Raw genomic sequence first — 21,163 nt, 5'->3', positions numbered from 1 at the left:
TATAGCTTAGAGACAAGCAATGCGCTATAGTGTATGTATATATGGACTAGAGGCTATTACATGCATACAGTACATATGCATGCACACACACACACACACACACGTTTACTTAGCTATCTAAATGGGGACATTCCATAGGCGTAATGGTTTTTATACTGTACAAACCGTATATTCTATTGCCCTACACCAATCCTACACCTAAACCTACCCCTTACAGGAAACTTTCTGCATTTTTACAATTTCAAAAAACCTTTGTTTACTCTATTTTTAAACTGGTTTTACAAATGAGGACGTCCCCAAAGGGAGGTTTTTGGATATTTTGTCAGGTTTAGCTCACTTTTGGGTACAAATTTGTCCCCAAAATATGGTTAAGTAGGTACACACACACATACATGTTTTCCTATCATAATGGTGACATTCCATAGACGTAATGGTTTTTATACTGTACAAACTGTATTTTCTATCCCTTTGCACTAAAAAATGTAAGCTGTGAACAGATTATTGGAGTGCATTTTACAAGAAAATACTATTTTAGTCTTTCTACTTAAAAATTGGACATGTAATTAATAACGTAATGCATGTAATTGTAATTAATTGTGAAATAATTTAATCTTTGTCATCACATTTAAAACGGTAGCATACTTTGCCAAATTAATTTTGCTACAAACATGCCTTCTTCAAAGTTTGTGGGTTGAACACTAAGAACACTTAATAATAAACTGAAGGGTTACTGGGATCCTATATCTGTAGTGCCTGTACCAACCTGCATAAGATAAAGTATCAAATAATAATAAGGCTATTAAGCCAATAAAGCATTTTCACACATGTCGATATGAAATCACACATAAAATGTAGGTAGATCGCTAAGATGACAGTGATGCAAAATGTTGGGTGCATCATCAGAATGAATGCAAAATCAATTTGTCAGGTGTACTTTGAAAGATCATTTAATTGACAGTTCATTAAATATCTTTGAAGCTACATGTGTCATGAGGTACAAACAAATGCCCTAAAATTAAACAGAAATTCATTAAAAAAGACATAAAAATAAATTAAAATATGTAGTTGTAAAATATTTATTTATTAATACACATGTAAAATCATCATCATTTGTGACAGAAGACTCTCCCCCTTGCTCTCCTCTCTGCAGTAAAATGTACATCACTAAGAGTTATGTACAGTAGACATTAAAAAAAAGAAAGAAAAATGATGATTCTTTCCAAAAAAAGAAAAGAAGTCTGTCTAGGGTGGTGAAGTGCTCACTTAAAAGTGCACACTAGAAGAGGGAGCCGAAGCTTACCTGGTGTGTTCTATTAACCCTGGGAATGTGTGTGCATCACTTTGAGAGATTCACACGTGGATTGTTAGTTAACGTTTGGCTAAAGTGCAGAGTGTGCACTAGCAGCTTGGCTCATGATAATTTGGCTAATTCTAAAAAACGAGATTGAAGATCTCAACATCTTTACTGACTGCTAGATATTTAACATCGGCGCCCTCTGGTGAACAGCCGTAAAATCGTTTTTAGTATCATGTACAGCATCCCAAAACACTCAAGCAAATCAGTTAAAGGCAATGACATATCCTTTCTAGATAATTAGATTCCCGTGTTCTCAAAGTGCCATTATGCATGTTGAATGTCAGTGTGACAGACAGGAATCGATTCTTTAACTCCTGGGTTGTGTCAAAAAGAGACATTAATAACAAGCTTATCAAAGACACATTTGCAGTAAAAAATATGTGTTCTGTCAGGCTTTACAGGCAGAAATCCTCTGTGTTCACCCATATGGTTACTTTCTGAACGGTCTACAAATCATCTGTGAGTGAGACAGTCTACTCCATTTCTATCAGCACACATTATCATTACTTGGGACGGTGAGCGTGCATGTTTGCGGTCCTTGACTTTGTTACTACCTCAGCAGGCCGATTCAAGGTTTGTTGGTTGGCTGCATTTACTCTTGGTCTCTTTTTCTCTCCCCCTTTCTTTTTCTTTTTTTACTTGCTGCTTTTCAAATTTTTCCTGAGCCTTCTTCATGTCTTTTAGTCTCCTCTTAATGGTGGAGCGATCTCTTTGACTAGAAACGCCAAGCTCCTGGAAGACAACACATATTTCAGTGGAATATTATTTAAATTAATACTACAATCAGAAAATAAATGGACCAACCTTAAGTTTACTGCTGTCCATGCACAAGAGATGTTGGCCATCCACACCTTTCGCTGTAAACTCTGCTATATACTGTTCCATATTCATGCCCATCAACCAGTGACAGACCTGCTGATTGGTCCACTCGGAAAGAGGGCGGTTCTGCCACAGGTATTGCTTCACTGCTGGAAGAGGGCCATCATCAAGAGTCTGAAAATAAGAGAATTATATACTGTATTTATGTTTGAACTGGAAACATGAGAAGAGTCATAAGGTGTGGAAGACTGCAATACACCATTCTCCCATGCAAAAAAACGAATGCTAACCTACATATGTTTGGCATATTTCAAGCAAACTTTCTTTTAATTTTGTGTGCCTGAATTAAAAGTGTCTGTTTACAGATCAACAGACTCCTACCAGGGCAGACAGAATCTAGAGCACACTTATGAAATCAGGTCAGAAGCAGTGGAAGACATCAAGAACCAAGACAGACTGAAGTCTGAAATTAGATGTTCCGAAATATTTTGTTGCAGCTCTTTTCAATAAAATGTAGTGATCAGGGGCATCAAAGCTCAAAAAAGCACAACCGATCAATCATAATCTGAAAATTCTGTCATTAATGACTCACCCTCATGTTGTTACAAACCCATAAGATCTTCGTTCATCTTCAGAACACAAAGATATTTTTGATGAAATCCGAGAGCTTTCTGACCCTGCATAGACAGCAATGCAACTGAAAAGTTCAGAAACTATCCCTTTAAGATTTATGCATTTAGCAGATCCCTTTTGCCAAAGTAATTTATAATAGAGGAACAATCAATCTGTCAATAACTTTTGATTTATTCATTAATTTTGACAAAACAAAAATGAACATGTTCTGTTGAGATTTACTTTGCACTTTAATGTAATTTCATATATAGTGGGTTTTAAAAAATTTGAAATATATATATATATATATATATATATATGTGTGTATGTGTGTGTGTGTGTGTGTGTGAAAAATCTTAAGAGGTGATAAAATTGGGTATTTACCTGCCACTATTTCTGGAAGGTGAGAAATGTTGGTTCTCACATAAAAACAGAGTATTGTATGGCTTCAGAAGGCTTGTAATATAGCGTGGGAGTCATAAACTACTTTTATGAGACTTTCATTGTGCTTTTTTGACCATTTTAGAGTTGGCCATTTCATAAAATGCTTCCATTTTATAGAAAAGAGCAGTACGACCATTTTTCAGAACACTTCCTTTTGTGTTCCCCTGAAGAATGTACAGTACGTCATACAGGTTTGTAAAGACATGAGGGGGTATTACTAATCATTGTTTTTTTTTTTTTTTTTTATAAATTATTCTTTTAATACTGAGCCACTGACACACCCACCACAACTTGTAAAATAATGTTACCTGTGGCAACATCTTACCAACAGGGCGTAGGAAGACTGTTGCAATCATTTGGGAAATTCCACATACCATATACATAAAAATGACACTGGAGAGCTGCTTCACTCACAACCACACCCATATACTCCACATGGATAACAGAATTTACTGCGGAAAGATCCTAACCATAGGCAGGAAGCACAGAATGAACAGCCTGGATGTATTAAGACGGGAGAAACCTGCTATCCTGTGCCTCACTATGCACAGATGGAAGAGCCTAAAAATCACATTTACTGTTGCCTGATGAAATTTCACAAGTGAAATCCAGTCATTTCAATAGAAATCCATGCGAAAAGTTCACACATATTCGTCACATTGAGCAACAGAAAGCTGTTTGGTTTAAAAGTGACTCGCTGAAGTTTAACTAATGTGACTGCACCTGTATACTGCAGGCCTTAGCCATGCTATACAACATGCGTGCTGAACTATCACCTCTCTTTCTCAAAGCTATGAGTATAATCTCATTCTTTCCATTCCTCTCTCATGACGCACACATTCCACCGGCGATACTTGCTCTCCTCTTCAACCTCACCTCACAAACTAAAAGTTCAAGTTCAGGGCTGATCACATATACACATATGACGATTGCTAAACATTAACTACAGGAAAAGCTCATGCAGTGGTGACCCCGCGGCCTCTCACCTCGCAGGAGGAGAAGGTATGTGTGTGCGAGCGCCCAAGGAGACGGGGCTCTTTGAGTAACCCCGCCAACACAGAGCGAGGACTACCTGCGATCGAATCATCCGTAACAGACAAGCTCTGTAATAAGTAGGACACGGGGACATACACATGTAAACATACACAAACAATTACTTACAAACAGTTTCCACAATACAGTATTTACAGGATGGGATGCTAATTGGCATGCACTTTTAAAGCAGATAATGCTAATGGCTTAAGGGCCACTATGTGTGTAATATCAATGCAAATATCTAACAAGTTCCTCAACGTTCACTAAAAAACCTTTTACGCAAGACAGTTTCAGTGTAATTGAGTCACTGACAAACAAGATAATGAAAACTTAAGAAAAAATAGTTTATGTTCAAAATTAACAGAAATTTATGTATGTAAATTTAAATGAGATCAATGTTGTAAAAAGTAAAAATAAAAACCCTTAGACTTTGAATACATGTGAGTGTACACATCTTAATTTTAAAAAGTTGACAAATGTCATATCATAAATTATAATAAATGAATAGATTTGAGATATATATATATATATATATATATACATACACGTATATTATGTAAACAAACTTTTATTTTGGATGCGATTAATCGCGACAGCACTTAATCGTTTGACAGCACAAATTAAAAACATGTTACATAAAAATATATATAAGGTGTGTGTTCAAGTCACGGTATGTATGAATTGTACTTTAATAGATCTGTGAAAGAAAGAAAGAAAGAAAGAAAAAGAAAAATAAATTTAATTGACACAATTTGTAAATTACCCTAAACACGTTTATTTACTGTATTCGGTGCTTCAATTGATTCTTTTTTTCCTCTTGAATGCTTGTTTGGACTAAATGTGGTGAAATGTAGTGGTGACAAGCGGTGATATTACCTTCAGAGTCTGGAAAACTGTACCAGTGGAGAACAATTCCAGAAACCAAAACCAGTAGAAACACAAAACTACATTGTATTACTTGTAAGAGCTGGCAATGGAGCGTTATCACACACTACATCTACTATCATGCATCCCTATCGTGTGTTAGTGAAACTAATGAATGTCTAAACCTGAATTAAATCAAGTTATTAAAGTATTAAAACCATCAAGAACTATCATTCCCTAGGGTGTGTTCTCAGACACAAAACTACATCTAGTCTCTAAATTAACACAGTTCATGGCAATGCTCCATTAAGAAACAGGATTGGGCTTTATCAATGTGGGCCAAAGGGTATATTGTGAAAGAATGCATTTACTACAATGGAGCATTTCATCTTTCAACAAAGCCACACCAAAAACTAGTCCACTAGGGTTAGTAGCAACTGCTATAAACTGAGTGTATTACTGTCCTCACACAAAAGATACATTAGCTGGAGTACCAACTGAATACTGTACCAAATCTAAGGAGTGAGAGAGGAGAGATGGCCAGGAGAGATTGGTCTGTTTTAAAGATGATTCCAAAAAAAGCACATTCTGCATAAGCAAAATGACATACAGTCTAATGTGATGATCATGTTATTCAGCAAAATTCAAGAACGTTCAAAAAGAAGCAAGAACATCTGACCTTTTATACAAAGGAGTTGTAGTGACAATAGTGTAGACTCGTAAACATCTCTTATTAATTTGTTTTTTAACAAATTCCTAAAACTTTGTTTATTGCCGTCTTAAAATGAGATTTTAAATAGCAGATATTCAATATGGTTTCAGACTTTTGTGCAGTAACTCTCTTTTCAAAACAAAAACAGTACAGTGCAGCCTTCAGAATATGTCTAATTACAAAACTTCACTTCCTGTTAAGATCAAAGGCTGAACACAATGAGACTGCTTACATATTAACTTTAAATGACATCCAGAAATGCAACCAACTGCAACCTTGCAAACTGAATTCATTTTAAATGGCTTAAGCTGAATTAATTAATCACATAAAATGCATGCATTAAATCACTGACAACATAACTTGTTAATTAATTTCTCTGTTATGAAAATAAAACATCTGGACCCCACTCACTTTGTTTGCACGATCCTCTATGTATGCCTCTGAAGGAGTACGAGGCAGACTGCCACTGGACGCCGAACGCTCTTTTTCTCTCTCTCTCTCTTTTTCCTTCTCTCTGTCCCCAAACCAGGAAAATGGCATGCAGGAAGGGATGGAAGAGATGGAGCCAGAGGGGGAAACATTGCCGCTGGACTCATCCAGTAACTCTCCCGATCCCCTGAGTTTGGACAACAAAGAATCAATGCTAACTGACCTATATCAGAGAAGACCTGCACATTTTAAAATGATTTGAAACTGTTTAACTTCAGCTAATGTAGCAGGTTAATATTAGCAGATTTAATATTCCCACCTGCTCCCTACAGATCCTCTCAGTGTGATGCTGTCCCGTTTTTTGCCTTTGCCTCCGGATCTGCGGATACCACTACAGGGCAACACAAAAGAAAGCGGAAGAACAGTTTAAATTTCAGGCCTTATCTACTTGATTGTGGAAAGACAGACATCTTTCTGTCAAGATTACATTTTAATAATATATTCTAAATTATATCATGCTTAATTATAAAATTATGCACATGCATGTTTTAGAGTAAACAACACCCAGGAATAAAAACTGTGATAATTCAAGCTCTCCCTGTGTCCTTCCAAACTACAATGGCTTTCCTTATATTTTCATTGGGTTTTTTTCATGTTCTGAAAGTCAATGGGGTCCAAAACTTTCAAGCGCCAAAAAAGGACATAAAAGTAGCGAGAAATTAATCTATACAAAGCTTCCTGAAAAGACAACAGTGTCACTTTGTATAATGAATATATCAAAAAGCCTTTCACTTTGAAATCAAAACTGTTATCAAATATGATAACACAAAGCTTAAATGTCAACTAAAGGCCAATTCTCGACAAATGCCAACAGACATTTTGTCAGGTTTTGTCTGATTCGACCCCCGTTGGCATCTGTTGAATATCTAGTTTTTGCTGATTGAACATGCTAAATTGACTCTAGTCCGGTCGTGGAATGTCTGAGAAGTAACGTACTGCAATCTGATGATTGGTTGGTCGGCGTATGTCGGTGCAGTGTGAATTGGCCTTAATGAGATACCTCATTGGTTCTCATGACTTATTATCAAATACCATGATGTTTTATGATCTCTGAATTTACCATTTGAGTCATATGAATTTAATTCTTTCTAGCCTTTGGAGAGCCTGAAAGTTTTAGTCCAATTAACTTTCATAATAATGGACAAAAACAGCTGAAACTTACAAAAAAAACCAAAAAAAAAACTTTATGTTCTACAAAAGAAAGAAAGCCATACAAATTTGAAATGACATCAGGGTGAATAAATAGTGAACTTGCAGTTTTGTGATTTGTCCCATTAATTTTTTTTCTACAAGTGGTTCATCTCCTCCTATTGTAATGTCCCATTGTAATTTTGGCACACAAGAAGAAGTTGCTGGCCAGGCCATACCTGAAATCTGGGAATCGTCTTTTGGTCTTTCGTGTTGGTGAACAATCACTCTCTTCATCTGAAAAACAAAAGAACAATTCAATATCTTTTACATTTCCTAATAGTCTTCAGACTGATATTGAAGAGCCTAAGCAGATAAGCAGTAGAAGCAGGAGATATAAATAAAAAATACTTAAGAAATCAGTTGTACCTCTGCTCGCTCTGCTCTTGCTGCGCTCCTTGCCTTTGCTCCTCCTGTTTCTCAGGTTGAGGAACATACTAGAGGAGGACTGTGAGGAGGATGGGGACTGGGGAGTGGATGAGTCTTTAGGTGGAGACAAGCTGGCTTGTGTACTGCTGCTTCCTTGGGGTGTTTGACTCTGCATAAATACATCACCTCTGCCTTCACTTCTTGGTTCAAGTGTTTGGTCATGACCAAACTGAATAGATGGAACAGGTATGGCTAGGCTCTCGAGGTAAGACCGCCTTCTTTCACTGTTTGTTCTTTCCTGTTTGTTGTCTTGTACGCACACAGATTCCTAAAAATGAGATAAAATTAAACTGATTTCTTCAATCCAAATTGTTAATCAAAACATTCAGGATGACGGTAATATGTTAAACAGATGGTGTGTGTAAATACAATGATCACCCTGTAAGTTACAGAACCTAACGTTAGTGTATAGCATTCAATCATACACCCAGTGACGACTCATCACAAAAGACCCATAAGACCAGTAGAGTGAAATATAAATATCCAATGATCCAATTTTCAAAGTGTTCATATAGGCTTTTCTCAACACATCAATGAAAATCCAACAATTTAACTGAGTAATATGATTTTGCACGTTTTGATGCAAACAAAAGTTAGTTTGGGCCTCTTCATATTTTCCTTCTGTAAAATAATAAACTATTTCAAAATATTATGCGCTATGTTTGTCGGTAGGGGACAATCTTAAAATGTAAAACCTGTTACCATAATTATGAAAAATGTATTTGTAAGAATCTGAATTAAATTCTTTAAATTCTCCTTTTAAGAAGCTGCTTCTAGTCAAACTGGAAAAACTTTTGTTTTGTATAATAAACCATAAGAAAAAAAAAACAGGACAGGTGACACTGTTGTTTTTCCCAAAACAAAAAGTCTGATGCATCAGCATATCAAGAAAGTGTGAGACTTTCTGAGTGAAACTATTCTAATAGCAAGAAAGAAGCAGAGATTCTTTAGGAGTGCTTAGTTTAAACTGGCAATGTCCTGCAGTGAAACTCTGTGAGGTATTTTTGAATGTTTGTGGTTCAACGCACCTGTGATTGGCTTGGTGCCTGTGAGCCTTTCGCTGACTCTCTGAGTTTACTTCGGGAGGGCCGCTTGCGCTGAGATCCCTGTGCCAGCTTGGCTTTGGCTCTGTATACACTGCAGTCCAGGCGAGCTGTCTGAGGAACATCTCCCCAGTCTGCATCTGAGGACAAACAGACATACACCAACATCTCAAAACCAGAAAAAAATGCTTTAACAGATTATAAGGTTATTATTAATAAAAGGTGTTACAATCTGGCCAAATAAACTAGTGTAAGATATTACAGCTAAACTATATATTTTATAAATCAAACTATATATATCTGACCAGCTCTTATACAGAATAAATGATTGGTCGAGCTCTTCTGTACCAGAGTGAAGGTCATCTGTAGATAGCCCATTTCTTTCAGAGGAACCAGAGGTTGGACTGCTAGGTTGACTCTCTCCTGCAGGGCTGCAAGACTCTTCTGGCTGGTCTGATCCAGTACGGCCCTCCAGACAAGCTATCTGAGAAATGCAGAGAGGTATTATGTGCATATAAATCACAAGACTCTATCCTGTTATCTTTGTTTCTATGATGACTAAAAGTTATGTATTTGGCAGATGCTTTTATCCATGTTACACTTTTTTTTTTCTTCAGATTACAGCTTTTGCTTTCCCTGGGATTTGAACCCATAACCTTGGCATTGCTAGTGCCATACTAGGATAAGCATGAGGCAGAAAAGGCTCTATATTTTTCTGCTCTATTTTCACATGGATAACTAATATATATATATATATATATATATATATATATATATATATATATATATATATATATATATATATATATATATATATATATATATATATATATATATGTTCAGTTAATTTGTTTAATAGCTTAATCATTACATGCAACACCAACTCTAACAGCCACAACCAACCCTAAACATAAAGACCGCAACAAATGAAAAATCAAGAAGAATGTTTAGAGTGAAAAGCTGCTGCCTTATTTTGTTAAGCAATAGTAAATTTGTCCCAATACCCACCCTTGCAGTCTCACACAACAGTAAGTAAGTGCACAAGACTGTCCCAGGTTTGAAAAATGCCAAAGCTCAGCGCACATGAAATCCACACAATCTCTAATACTAGGATAGAACCAGTAAATAGCAGAGGAAAAATCCAGAATCAGCTCTCTTGCCTCTGTACTCTTATATTTGGTGTGGCTGGCTAAACACCAGAGGGATTACAAAAATATCAAAATGCAGTTTGAAACATGTAAATGCTTTTTTACTTAATTTCTGTGACAAGTGGGCATCAGAAACGAAAGGTTGCATAGAGTTCTGTGTACTGTAGTAACCGGGGTTTTTCTGCTTTTCTAAAAGAGCCACCTAATGTCTGAAAAGACAAATCACATGGAAAATCTGACCAATTGTTTTTTGTGCCGAACACTCTGGAAGTTACAGAAACAAGTAACTGAAACATATACTGTATAGCACATTCAATCATTCACCCAGTGAAGCCATATCACAAAATATGTTCATATTTGTAATCTCATTTCGTTCAAAATTAGAGAGATTAACATGAGCAGGCTGCAGTTTTACCTTATGTTGTAATTGCCTCACAGTGCTCTTGTACTCTCTCTCCCTTTGCTCCAGTTTTCTCATCAGCTCCGCCTCTTTCCTTGCATATTCAGCTTTTCTACAAGTCAAGAACAGCCCCACCATTAACAAAACATGACAATTCACATTTTCTTTTTCTCAATTCTCTTGTCTCATGTATTTCTCTATGTAGCATTAGAATTTCTAATAATTGACCTTGATACAGGCTTTCACAAATCTGTACATTTCCAAGAACGCCTGACCAAACTTCCCAGAAAGATTCTGCTATGACAACACATTACATGCTCAAACACACCTCTGTTCATGCTCCTGTAGAAGCATCATGCTGTTATTGTATTTGAGCTTCAGAGAATCATGTTGACTCTGGGCTTCATTAAAACGCTGGTTGATGGCTTTGCAGAGGGCCTGAGCATCAAGCCAGTATTTTTCCAACTTTTCAATGCGCTCCTTGCTCTCTTCCACACTCCTTTCAAGAGCTGCACCTCGAGTCTCCCAAGACTTACGTTCGGCTTCGCTCATTTGCAGCTTTAAAATTGCAAACACACAAAAAGTTAAATAAACTTGCAGGTAAGACAAGTTACTAAATAAGAAATGAGCATTTTTATAAGCATCCTACCTTCTCTCTCAACTGATTGAGTTCTGTTACTGTGACACTATGTTTTATCTGCAGCTATAAGAGAGAATTAAAAGTGAAAAAGAAGCATTTCACAATGAATAAGTTACAGTATGTGTAAATTCACATTATACCTCTTTGAATTTTTGTTTTAGCTCAGTAGGATCGATATCTTCAGGTAGATCAACGCCTTGGCTCCTCAGTTGTGAAAACACTTTTTGTGCCAAGTCATCTGATGCATCCTCCGCCCCCTGCTTCTTTTCGGTCTCTTTCTGTTTATCCTGTATCAGTCATAATATGGGCCCAACAATGATTAGTGACTCATTTATTCATGACATCAAGCTTATCTTTATATGTTCAAATACCTGTTGCACAACACTCTTTTCAGCCAGTGGTTCAATTTCCTGTTGATCATGATATTGGTCATGGAATTGAGAAATCTGTTTTTCATCCTGCAGCAGATGGTTTTGGGGTTCATGGTGATCTTCATCATTTGGCTCCTGGTTTTCAGGGCTTGTCTCGTGTTGTAGAGTCTCACTGATCAGACGGGCCACTTCGCTCTCCACTCCTGGTTTCTCCCGGCCAATGAGAAACCTGCATTGGAGGACATAAAATTCCTTCATGCAATTCTAGAACTATGACCGTTGCTGCTATTTTACTGACTGTGAGATTAGATTTGCCCTGGTGAATCATTACCAGACATTTCCTCCTTAATATGTAATGCATGTTCATTACTTACATAAATAGAGGGAAAATCCCTTTAGAGCAACGTGGAGTGGGCTGCTTTGATCAAGACACAATGGTGTGAGCTAAAAGCTTGTTCCTGGTGGGGTTTGAACCCACAACCTTAGTGAACTTTAGCTACAACTGTACACAGGTCACTTTTTGTCCAGTTTGTTTTGTCGATACTCACTTGACCAGACCTTTGGTGTTCTTCAATGTGGTAGCAGCAAAGAGTTGAGTGACACCAACTAGACTGATTCCATCTACCTCCACAATCTGATCATTTACCCGAACTCTGTTAAGACAAAACAACAATGCTTGTTTTATTTGGAAGCAGAATAATCAGAATCTGTTACTCACATTGTTCGCTATCACACCGAGAAGGTTTTATTCTGGATTTCATAAGTCCAAGTCAAAAGACAAGTTCTTACCGTCCATCCCGGTGAGCTGCACCTCCTTCGGTGATGGTCTTCACAAAAATTCCCAGCTTCTCCAGTCCTTGATCTGCCCCAACTCCCATACCAATTATACTGATTCCCAGGCCATCATTTCCTACACAACAAAACAGGCATCTCAAATAAAATACTTCTACAGTTAATTAGAACTTCATACCAGGGGAAATACATTTTGTGATAAAAGTTTAAAAGAAACCTTTCTGAATATCTATAGGTAAAACATCCATCTTTTCCACCCTCTTTTCCAGCTCGTACTCAGCAGATGCAGACACTGGGTCCACATCATCATTTCTGCGATCATAATCCTCATTAGAGAAGGTAAAGTACACCTGGAGAAGAGGAAATACATTAAATAACACACCTGTGCACACCCACACAAAGGCCATCACCTTGCATAGCTGAATTTGTGATTTATTGATTTCACAATTAATGTTGATGCAAAATAATGTTCTGATAAGAAAGTCCACACAGACCATTTCTGAAAAAATAAGTCATTCAGACTCATTCAAATCTTCCCGTTTATGACTGCCCACATTTACATGTTAATACCTACTTGATTATAATAGCAACTTGACCCATCCTGATGAATAAGGACTCAGGCATTTAAGCTCAAAACACACATTACAACTTTATAAAAGCTGTCTATATGACCTCCAACTGTATTCCAAGTCTTCTGAAGAGATATAATTTCTTTGTGTGAGGAATAGACTGAAATTTAAGTTATTACTCCCTGATCATTTTTTTTCAGTGAGCTGTTAACAGCTAAGAATGGATTATTCATTCATTAAGCTGAACTCAAGAAATGGGGCTGACTAATCTCATCTGTGAACAAATCATTCAGACCAGTTTTGTGAACGAGATAATTTATTGAAAAGATATGAGTCAAGAGTGATTAGTTTACAAATCAGACAGCCATTTCTCTCAACAACATGCCAAGAAGAGTTAGGAAAGATGTCAAGATTTTTCTGTGAATAATGAATTCAATTTTGGCTGGTTCCACACATAAAGCAAGAACACTTGGAAATGGAATACAGCACAACGGTCATATAGACTACTTTTATGATATGTTTTTTTGCATCCTTTTTCAAGCTTGAAAGCGCCAGTATCTATTCTTTGAATCACAAGAAAAAAGAGTGACCAATACAATTCTTCATTCCACATGCTACAAAAGTGCAAAATAATTAATTTGCATTATTAAAACGTACTAGTGAAATTTTACAGGCTAAGAAAGTCCACTGTCAATATGCATGAAGCACAGTTTTATATTGGCTAAAATGGTGAATTTGCATGTTCAAAGTTTAACTTAACTGTCTTCTGATGCAGATAACTATTGAGATGTTGCATTTCACCTGCAGAATTTCGCCAAACAAAGGTAAAAGTGAGCGCACCCTAATGAAGTTGCTAGCTAAATTACATGCCCACAGCATTTTGTCATTGGCTTATTTAGGCTGACACAGGCAGTTAAAAAGCAGGTCAGTCAATGGTATGCATTCCTAATACTGGCACCAGACTTGGACTGAGTACAGCAGTAGAATTAAACAGAAGGAAAACACTGTCTAAAAATCAATTGGACATTGCAAAGTAACAGTATTTCCTCTTTATTTGTCTTTTCTTATACCATTTTACTTTTGCTTTCTCCACCCATACTTCCCCTTCATCTTTTTTTTTCTTCTCCACTACAATCCCATTTTTCCTTCCCTTCATTTATTCTCTCCCCGCTTTCTTTTGTCTAGCAACTCTAGTTGTCATGGAGTAAGCGTGCACCTCTGAACAATGTCCTTTTCTTCCCAAACATGCTCAAGCACAGTGTCTCTTTCTATCTCGCTCCCTCCCTCTCTCACTCCTTTAAGCCGTGGCTTTTTAGCAAGAACACAGGACTATTTCTTCCTGGGACTGAGAGAGTCTGTCAGTGAACCATGACTTACAATAAGGAAAAAACAACAGATGTCACTGCGTTCAGTCAAACCTGAATCCCACAGTTGGAATAACATAACAGCGCCATGACCAAGAAATATTAAGATGATTAAGAATGAAATACTAAACTGTTCCAATAAAGAAATACATCCTTTGACAGTATTAAAACAAACTTGGTTGTAAGAACAAGCCATCAAAAATAATTAAGAAATCCTGGCCTTTAGTAATTTAATGGGATTTAAAACTTTACATTTTTAATGGAATAAATGGAAACCAACAGTTTTGGTGACCATTGACTTCTCTACTGTATGGACAAAAAAGTTCTCAAAATATCATATTTTGTGTTCCACAGAATACAGTAAGTCATACAGGTTTGGAATGACATGAGGGTAAGTAAATGGCAGGATTTTCTTTTTGAAGGGTGATTTTAAAAAAAACCCTGCATTTTTGGGTTAAAGATGGATTTTGAAGACACAATATTTTGTCTAGAAGAGAAAAAAAGACTTTATGAGCTAATATTCAAAGTCCATTGTCTTATCAAAGTTCAAAAGATGTCCAACACAAACATCTGTTGAAAGGAAATCCTCATTCACAACCTATGAGACAGGCAACTCACTTCCTGCTGATCCTATATATGGAAAACAGGATGAGTAAACACAAGAGCTCCACAAATACAGAAACAGCAGCATCCTGAGGGTAGAGGAAACAAAAATGTAGAAACTAAACATGTAGGAACACTATAATATGTTTACAAAGGGAGACCCAAGCTTCCTGATTTAGAGAGAAAATGCATCATAGTGTAAGACAAATGTTAGTTACCACCCGCTCATCCCACTTCTATAAATACACAGCAAACAAACTGACACTGACCTACTCTACACGCTCGAGGAGGACACACCAAGGAGGAAGGGATGATGGGGAGAGTGACACATTAAACATTGAGCTATGGTATTCTGATTCGGTGTGTGTTCTGACCCAGACTATAGATCCATGGCGTCTTCAGTCTGCCAGGCTCTGAAGAAATACATGACCTGGTTTCCAAACTTAAGAGATCTTTTAAGAGTGCTTAGAGAACAACTGCAAGGTCCACAGGGAATGAAACACCCTTACACACAAACAGTTATTGACTGGTTTTGGGCAGTTAAAACGGTGGACTTTTGCCACCTACTGTAACGCACTTAATGTATCTTTATTTCCTTTGATCAGCTGTTTAGTATATTAGATTTATACTCCAATTAATATGCAAAGGCAAGAGCTTCCACAGCATTGAATTGGTACGGACAGATGATGATATGATTTATATTCATATCCAATCACACAGACAAAGACAGAACACCTTCCCTTCCCTTCCCTTAACAGGATCCTTTTAAAACACTCCACGTTCAAGAGGTCCCAAAGTCAGACACATGAATGACAGCACAATGCACTTTCTGTTTGATGCAACCCAGTGCCTGGTCTCTGACAGATGAAGTAAGATCAAAGAGTTGTGTGTTTTGCTTTGATCTGTTATGACTAACATTTGAAATTCTGTACTGCCTAGCATTAGTCTCCTGTAGCCAAAGACAAGTAAAATGACCAATCACAGTTTGCGTTAACAATTGCGTATTTACGTTAACAAATACACATGAGAAAACACTAATAACTCAAATAAATAAATAATTAAATAAATTAGAAGAACACAAGAAATTTGCTAAATATATGTACATATATAACTTTGTGTTTAAGATTTACACAAAAATGTCTCTCCAAAAGTTTCTCTAAAAACATTTATTCACAGACATATACAAATACTAATGTTGATATCTGGTTTACTTGCTATCAAGTTAAAAAAAGGTGCAAAATACATTTATCACAATTAAATGAGTATTAAAAATATATCTTCAAATGGCATAAGAAAACCCGTTTTCCCTTTGAATGAATGAATGAATGAACGAATGAAGCATTTACATAGTGCTTTTAGATACTAATGTATACTCAAAGCGCTTTACAATGGGATCAGGGGTCTCTCCTCAACCACCAGCATCCTAGATGGTGTGACGGTAGTCAATATGCAACAGCTATAGGTGGAGAGAAGAAAGTAAAGTGATTGAGTCAATTCAACTGATGAGGGCCAAGGAGTCAATTTGGCAAGGACACCAGAGTTCCATTCGTACACTTTACGAGAAGTTATTTATTTTCTTACCCTACAGGCTACTATTTTTCCTCATTTTAAGCATAAACTCACTTAACATTAAAAAAAAAAAAAAATGTGTCAAAGAAGATTTATCTCACATTATTTGGGTTTTCAAGCAAACGTCTCTTGATTTATGAATGTTTAGTTATTTGTACTGGAAAACAAAACAAAAAATACTGATGTGCCAGAGATTTTATACCACTAACCTGGTAAACTTGGGCAAATCCAGTGATTAGTTCATTAGCTCTTAAAAGCGGCCGGTCATTGTATCAAGCAATGAATTGGGTTAGGAACCCAGTTTTTGTATTGTGTTTGAGTGCAGTGTGCATCTGATGGTGTCAGTGGGTCTGTGATCTGTATTCTGAGACTGAACTCAATATTACAATTAGTTGTATGCAAACAGATTAAACTGATGCAACAGTCAGTTTCTATAAGCAGTTTTAGTGAGACTTGAGTGATCACTTTAACATAAACTTTCTATTTCAGAAAATCTTGTTTATCTGTTACATCACCTGAGACCAGAGGTAAAGCCCTAAGATATGGAACTAAATGACATTTCTCTGTAAATAAAACAAACAAAAAAAACCTGTCAGAACATGAGACATAGGATATTACATGCCTGAAGTAATGCAAGCTCAGACAACACCTTGGTTGAGAGCTGTTATCTTAAATGTTCTGGGTAGCAGGTTTTTTACACTGTAGCAGGAACCCTGCCGAAGTCACAATTCGTAAGTATCAATAAAAAAGTGAAACAAGTCTCCGATAAGTAGAATGTTTTCCTCACACTAAAAGAAAAGTTTGTTTGTGTTTTGGGGCAAAAAACAAAAATACAGGACATGGGTGCCAAATACCTTAAAGCAAGTAGGATCTTGTCATATAAACATGAATAATAGCTGAGTTAATAAGAGCTGAGGTGCTGACCGAATTGAGCCACAGGCATCTGCTAAAGGTGCAAACACAGATTTGGGTCACTGCCGGCAGGCTAATTCCTTCAGGCTCTAACAAAAACCTTCTAAACCATTTCAGAGGGACCAACAAATAAATGCTAAAGCTGAATAAAAAAGACATTGAAGTACTAAATATAAACATAGAGTTTCTTCTAAACATAAAGTAAGATTGAATGAGACATACCTTGATTGGTGCTGTAGAGAACGTGATCTTTCTCTTTGGAGTGAGGTCTTCCTCATCAGAGAGTCCTGGAAGTTCCTCAGATTCCTGGAATTCCTCCTTCACTTGACATTCATCCAAATCGGTTCTGTTGTCCTTGTCATCCACGAAGGCAGCATTCTCAATTCCACAAATTAAAGATCTCTTCCCCACTGATCCCTGATCATCTTGCTGTTGCCTCTCTTTTCCTGTTAAGACATCTTCCATCTCTCGTTCATCATCGTCCTCCTCTAAAGCTTCAACAGCTTTCTCTACTCTCTCATCCTCTTCCTCGTCCTCTCCTTCTCTCTGTTCATCCTGCTGTTCCTTGTCTTCAACATTGTTAGCTCTCTGCTCACTCTCCCTCATAACAGTCTCCAGTACTGCCTCCTCTTCAGTTTGGTCTGTCTTTAGTTCTACTTCCTCGTTGTCTTTTTTCTCCTCCTCCTCCTCGTCTTCCTTATCCATTATGTTCTCCTCAAGAAACTTTCCCTCCCCTCTATGGTCTTCCTCTCTTCCAGTCTGTACAGATTCCTCACACGCCCTCCATTCCTCCTCATGTTCCCTAATGCTCTGTTTTGATTCCTTCCCAAGGAATGTTAATTGGAGCGCCTCGCCGCTGGTCAACACCCCCTCAGAATTGCGATTTGGGGATTGGTTCTCCTTTCCAGCCTCTTCAAAAACATCATCCTCAATATGTTCCTCCTCATTGCCCTCGCTTTCAGATGATTCGGTCTTCACCACCACCAGCTCAGCTCTGACCGTGGACAAACCAGGAACCTTCTCCGTGTTCTTGCCTTCATCTTGCTGCTCTTGAAGTGCAGGATCCTCAGCTACAGATGCTTGACTACTGGTACTCCTTGCAGACAAGTGGTGGATCTTTTCGCTTGTATACACAAGAGTGGGTTCTGTATCTCCTGAGGACTTAATATGTTCTTCAGCTGTGGAACTAGTGTTATGTAATGTCTTCTCCGTACAGACTCCATTCAAAGGGGTACTGTGAGAATCTGAACCATTTAACTTGGGCAAACATGTTTCAGCAGGAGAATCAGCCCATAGTGAATAAGAAGTAGGGGAACTACAGCTGTCTGGTGATGAAGGGGGATCCGAATGGTCGCTAGCAGCGGAGGGTGACTGGGAATGACTAATGGGACTATGGGATTCTGTGGAAGGAGCAGCTGACAGGGATTCACTATCACTGTCCAACATAAAACTCTCCAGACGTCTGGATATTGGCCCGGCATTCATTGACATGCTCAGCTTATGTGGTGGTGTCTCACTTTCACTTCTTCCCTTTTCCTTGTCTTCCCTTTCTTTTCCCTGTTTCTCTAGCTCTTTAGGTTTGTCATTTCTCTCTCCAGTAAATGACGCTTTCCTGTCTTGTCTCTCCGCTTGCTGAGGCCAGATAACTTTTGGAGAACCAGATCTCTCTGTTGGAGACTGCTCTTTAAGGCCACTCTCAAACAGCTTCCTGGTCATTGAGAACTTCTCAGCCAGTGCTGCCTTGTCAATGGAAACATCCTCCGTTTTCCGTGCCTCAAAGGAGGCTGAATCTAGACTGGTAACACTACTCAGACTGGACCTGTAAGGGGTGGAATCCAGTGGAAATTTGGGTGACGTGGGTTTGCTGATATTGGGACCGTCTTGACTCTGTTTTCCATCCATTTGCAAGAATATATTTTTTATTTTGTTCACTTTGTTGCCCGACGGTCTGCCTCGGGAGTCACTGCCTCCGTTGGAGAAGGGTGAGGTTGAGCTGATTGATGCGCTCCCATCAAATGAGCATTTGATGGAATGGAAGTCTGATTTATAAGCATTCCTGTGTGGAGATGCACTTCTCAGTGCCCGTTCACTTTTGTTTTCACTTTTAATCATGATCACAGATGAAAAGAACAGATTTTAAGGTCTCAGTAAGTAAAATAGATAAAACTGGAACTAAAAAAGCAGCGTATATCCAGGAGCATGGTACATCCTCATTCACACTGGCTGAGATTGCAGATACAGACGGTACCGAGTGACTAACGGAGTGCCAACCGCTCTTACCTACAGGAAAGAGAAATGAAGACACCTGTCAGTCTGTAATTCACAGCAACTATTTATCTGGCAACACTCTTTTGCACTGTAAATGCATACACGTACATACATACACACACACACACACACACACACACACATATATATATATATATATATATGTGTGTGTGTGTGTTACATTTAACTTTAAAAATGCCAGAAACTGTAAAATATCCCATAATTAATAATTTTATAATATATTTTGTTATTTTGAAATGTATTGACAGCACATTATGGACAATACAAGGCCTCTCCAGCAATTTTGCCCTTTAAAAACATAACACTGTTATCCACACAAACACCACCAGGGTAATGCCACAATAATATTAACATTGGATAATAATATGAAATATAACATAAACACACTATGTAATATAAAAATAAGAAACTTATAAGAAGTAATAAATAATACATTTTTAAATAAAATCCAAACAAACGTAGGTTAATCGCTCATGCAAGGAATTCTGATAATTCCCTTTTCCTCATAAATTATCAAGACATTCATATTTTAAACTTATTTTAGTGTAAATATTCATCCTTAAATTGTGCATACTGCTTTTTATTATATAAGTAGGCTACATCTTTTAAAGCAGTAATATTTGCCTTACCGTTAATCAATTGACAGGTCTACATTGTAGCATAGTCCAACATTACTTTTTAAATTTGCATTTTTTACAGGTAGCAGGTGCTCAAGTACATCGTATGACCATATTTACACCCCTTCCTTTTGACAGTCGATCTTTTCCCATTGACTGCTGTAACCGACTTCAATCCTAATGAAGCCGGGCTAGTTGAAGTTTCTGTAAGGAAGTTTATCTTTCTATTTTCGAAAATAATACGACCGGATAAACGAGTTTAACCCTACCTGAACCTCATTCATTCCGACTTTCGGAAGATGTGAGAAACCATGACCAAACACTCACAAACTTCTTAGACTATTCGTCGACATTTCTTTCTCCGAAGTCTACATGTCTGTCTCCTTGAGTGTAACCAGCTCAACAAACCTTATCCCCACATGCGCGCTCCTCCTTCAGCGCCATACCCGCTGCTCGCGAGTAAGCAAGCGCGCGCACAAAGGGGCAGAGAGAGAAAAAAAATACTTGGACAACCGTGGGAAAGTCAGTAATCTCATCCATAAAGTAACAGCTAAATTCAGAGAAGGACTAGGGGCTAATGTAGCCTGTTATAGACATTATGTAGGCCTGTTTGAATAATGACAAAAATATGCTACATTTCCCAAATGATGTGATTCGAATGTATAAAATACTCTAATATTATCCCCAAAGCTTTCCTGAGTGAATAAAAATGTTTTAAAACATTTTAATCATTTGAAGGTAGAGTCTAAACACAGTTTTACTCTTTTTTGGATCTAAAATATTAACTAGCCTAACTAGATAAATAAATAAATAAATAAATTTGGGATCTCAAATCATCCATGCAATGAAACAGTTACAATGTTCCATACACCAGCATTCTGGGCCACATAGATGCCA

At 37.4% G+C, this 21,163-nt stretch overlaps 1 protein-coding gene across 7 annotated transcripts; it reads right to left on the bottom strand.

The window, feature by feature from the left end:
• Positions 1-929: 929 nt before the first annotated feature.
• ppp1r9alb (protein phosphatase 1 regulatory subunit 9A-like B) lies at positions 930-20,740 on the bottom strand. 7 transcript variants are annotated; one of them, XM_058787545.1, is made up of 20 exons: positions 20,675-20,740; positions 17,583-19,640; positions 12,561-12,693; positions 12,341-12,461; positions 12,100-12,204; positions 11,552-11,780; positions 11,321-11,467; positions 11,190-11,243; positions 10,869-11,098; positions 10,556-10,652; positions 9,341-9,476; positions 8,978-9,132; positions 7,890-8,217; positions 7,700-7,757; positions 6,592-6,663; positions 6,255-6,459; positions 5,642-5,686; positions 4,219-4,335; positions 2,162-2,350; positions 930-2,089 (listed from the first exon to the last, which is right to left on the bottom strand). In XM_058787545.1, the coding sequence occupies exons 2-20, from the start codon at positions 19,470-19,472 to the stop codon at positions 1,913-1,915; spliced, it is 4,488 nt and encodes a 1,495-aa protein (XP_058643528.1). In that variant the 5' UTR covers positions 19,473-19,640; positions 20,675-20,740; the 3' UTR covers positions 930-1,912. The 7 variants fall into 7 exon arrangements, with proteins under 7 accessions (XP_058643528.1, XP_058643511.1, XP_058643519.1 ...); XM_058787528.1 differs by having other exon boundaries at positions 20,594-20,690; XM_058787536.1 differs by lacking the exon at positions 20,675-20,740 and adding an exon at positions 20,536-20,671.
• Between the last annotated feature and the right edge of the window lie 423 nt (positions 20,741-21,163).

The sequence above is a fragment of the Onychostoma macrolepis genome, chromosome 01 (assembly GCF_012432095.1).
Source record: "Onychostoma macrolepis isolate SWU-2019 chromosome 01, ASM1243209v1, whole genome shotgun sequence".
Taxonomy (NCBI): domain Eukaryota; kingdom Metazoa; phylum Chordata; class Actinopteri; order Cypriniformes; family Cyprinidae; genus Onychostoma; species Onychostoma macrolepis.
This window is presented reverse-complemented; position numbering and strand designations above follow the sequence as displayed.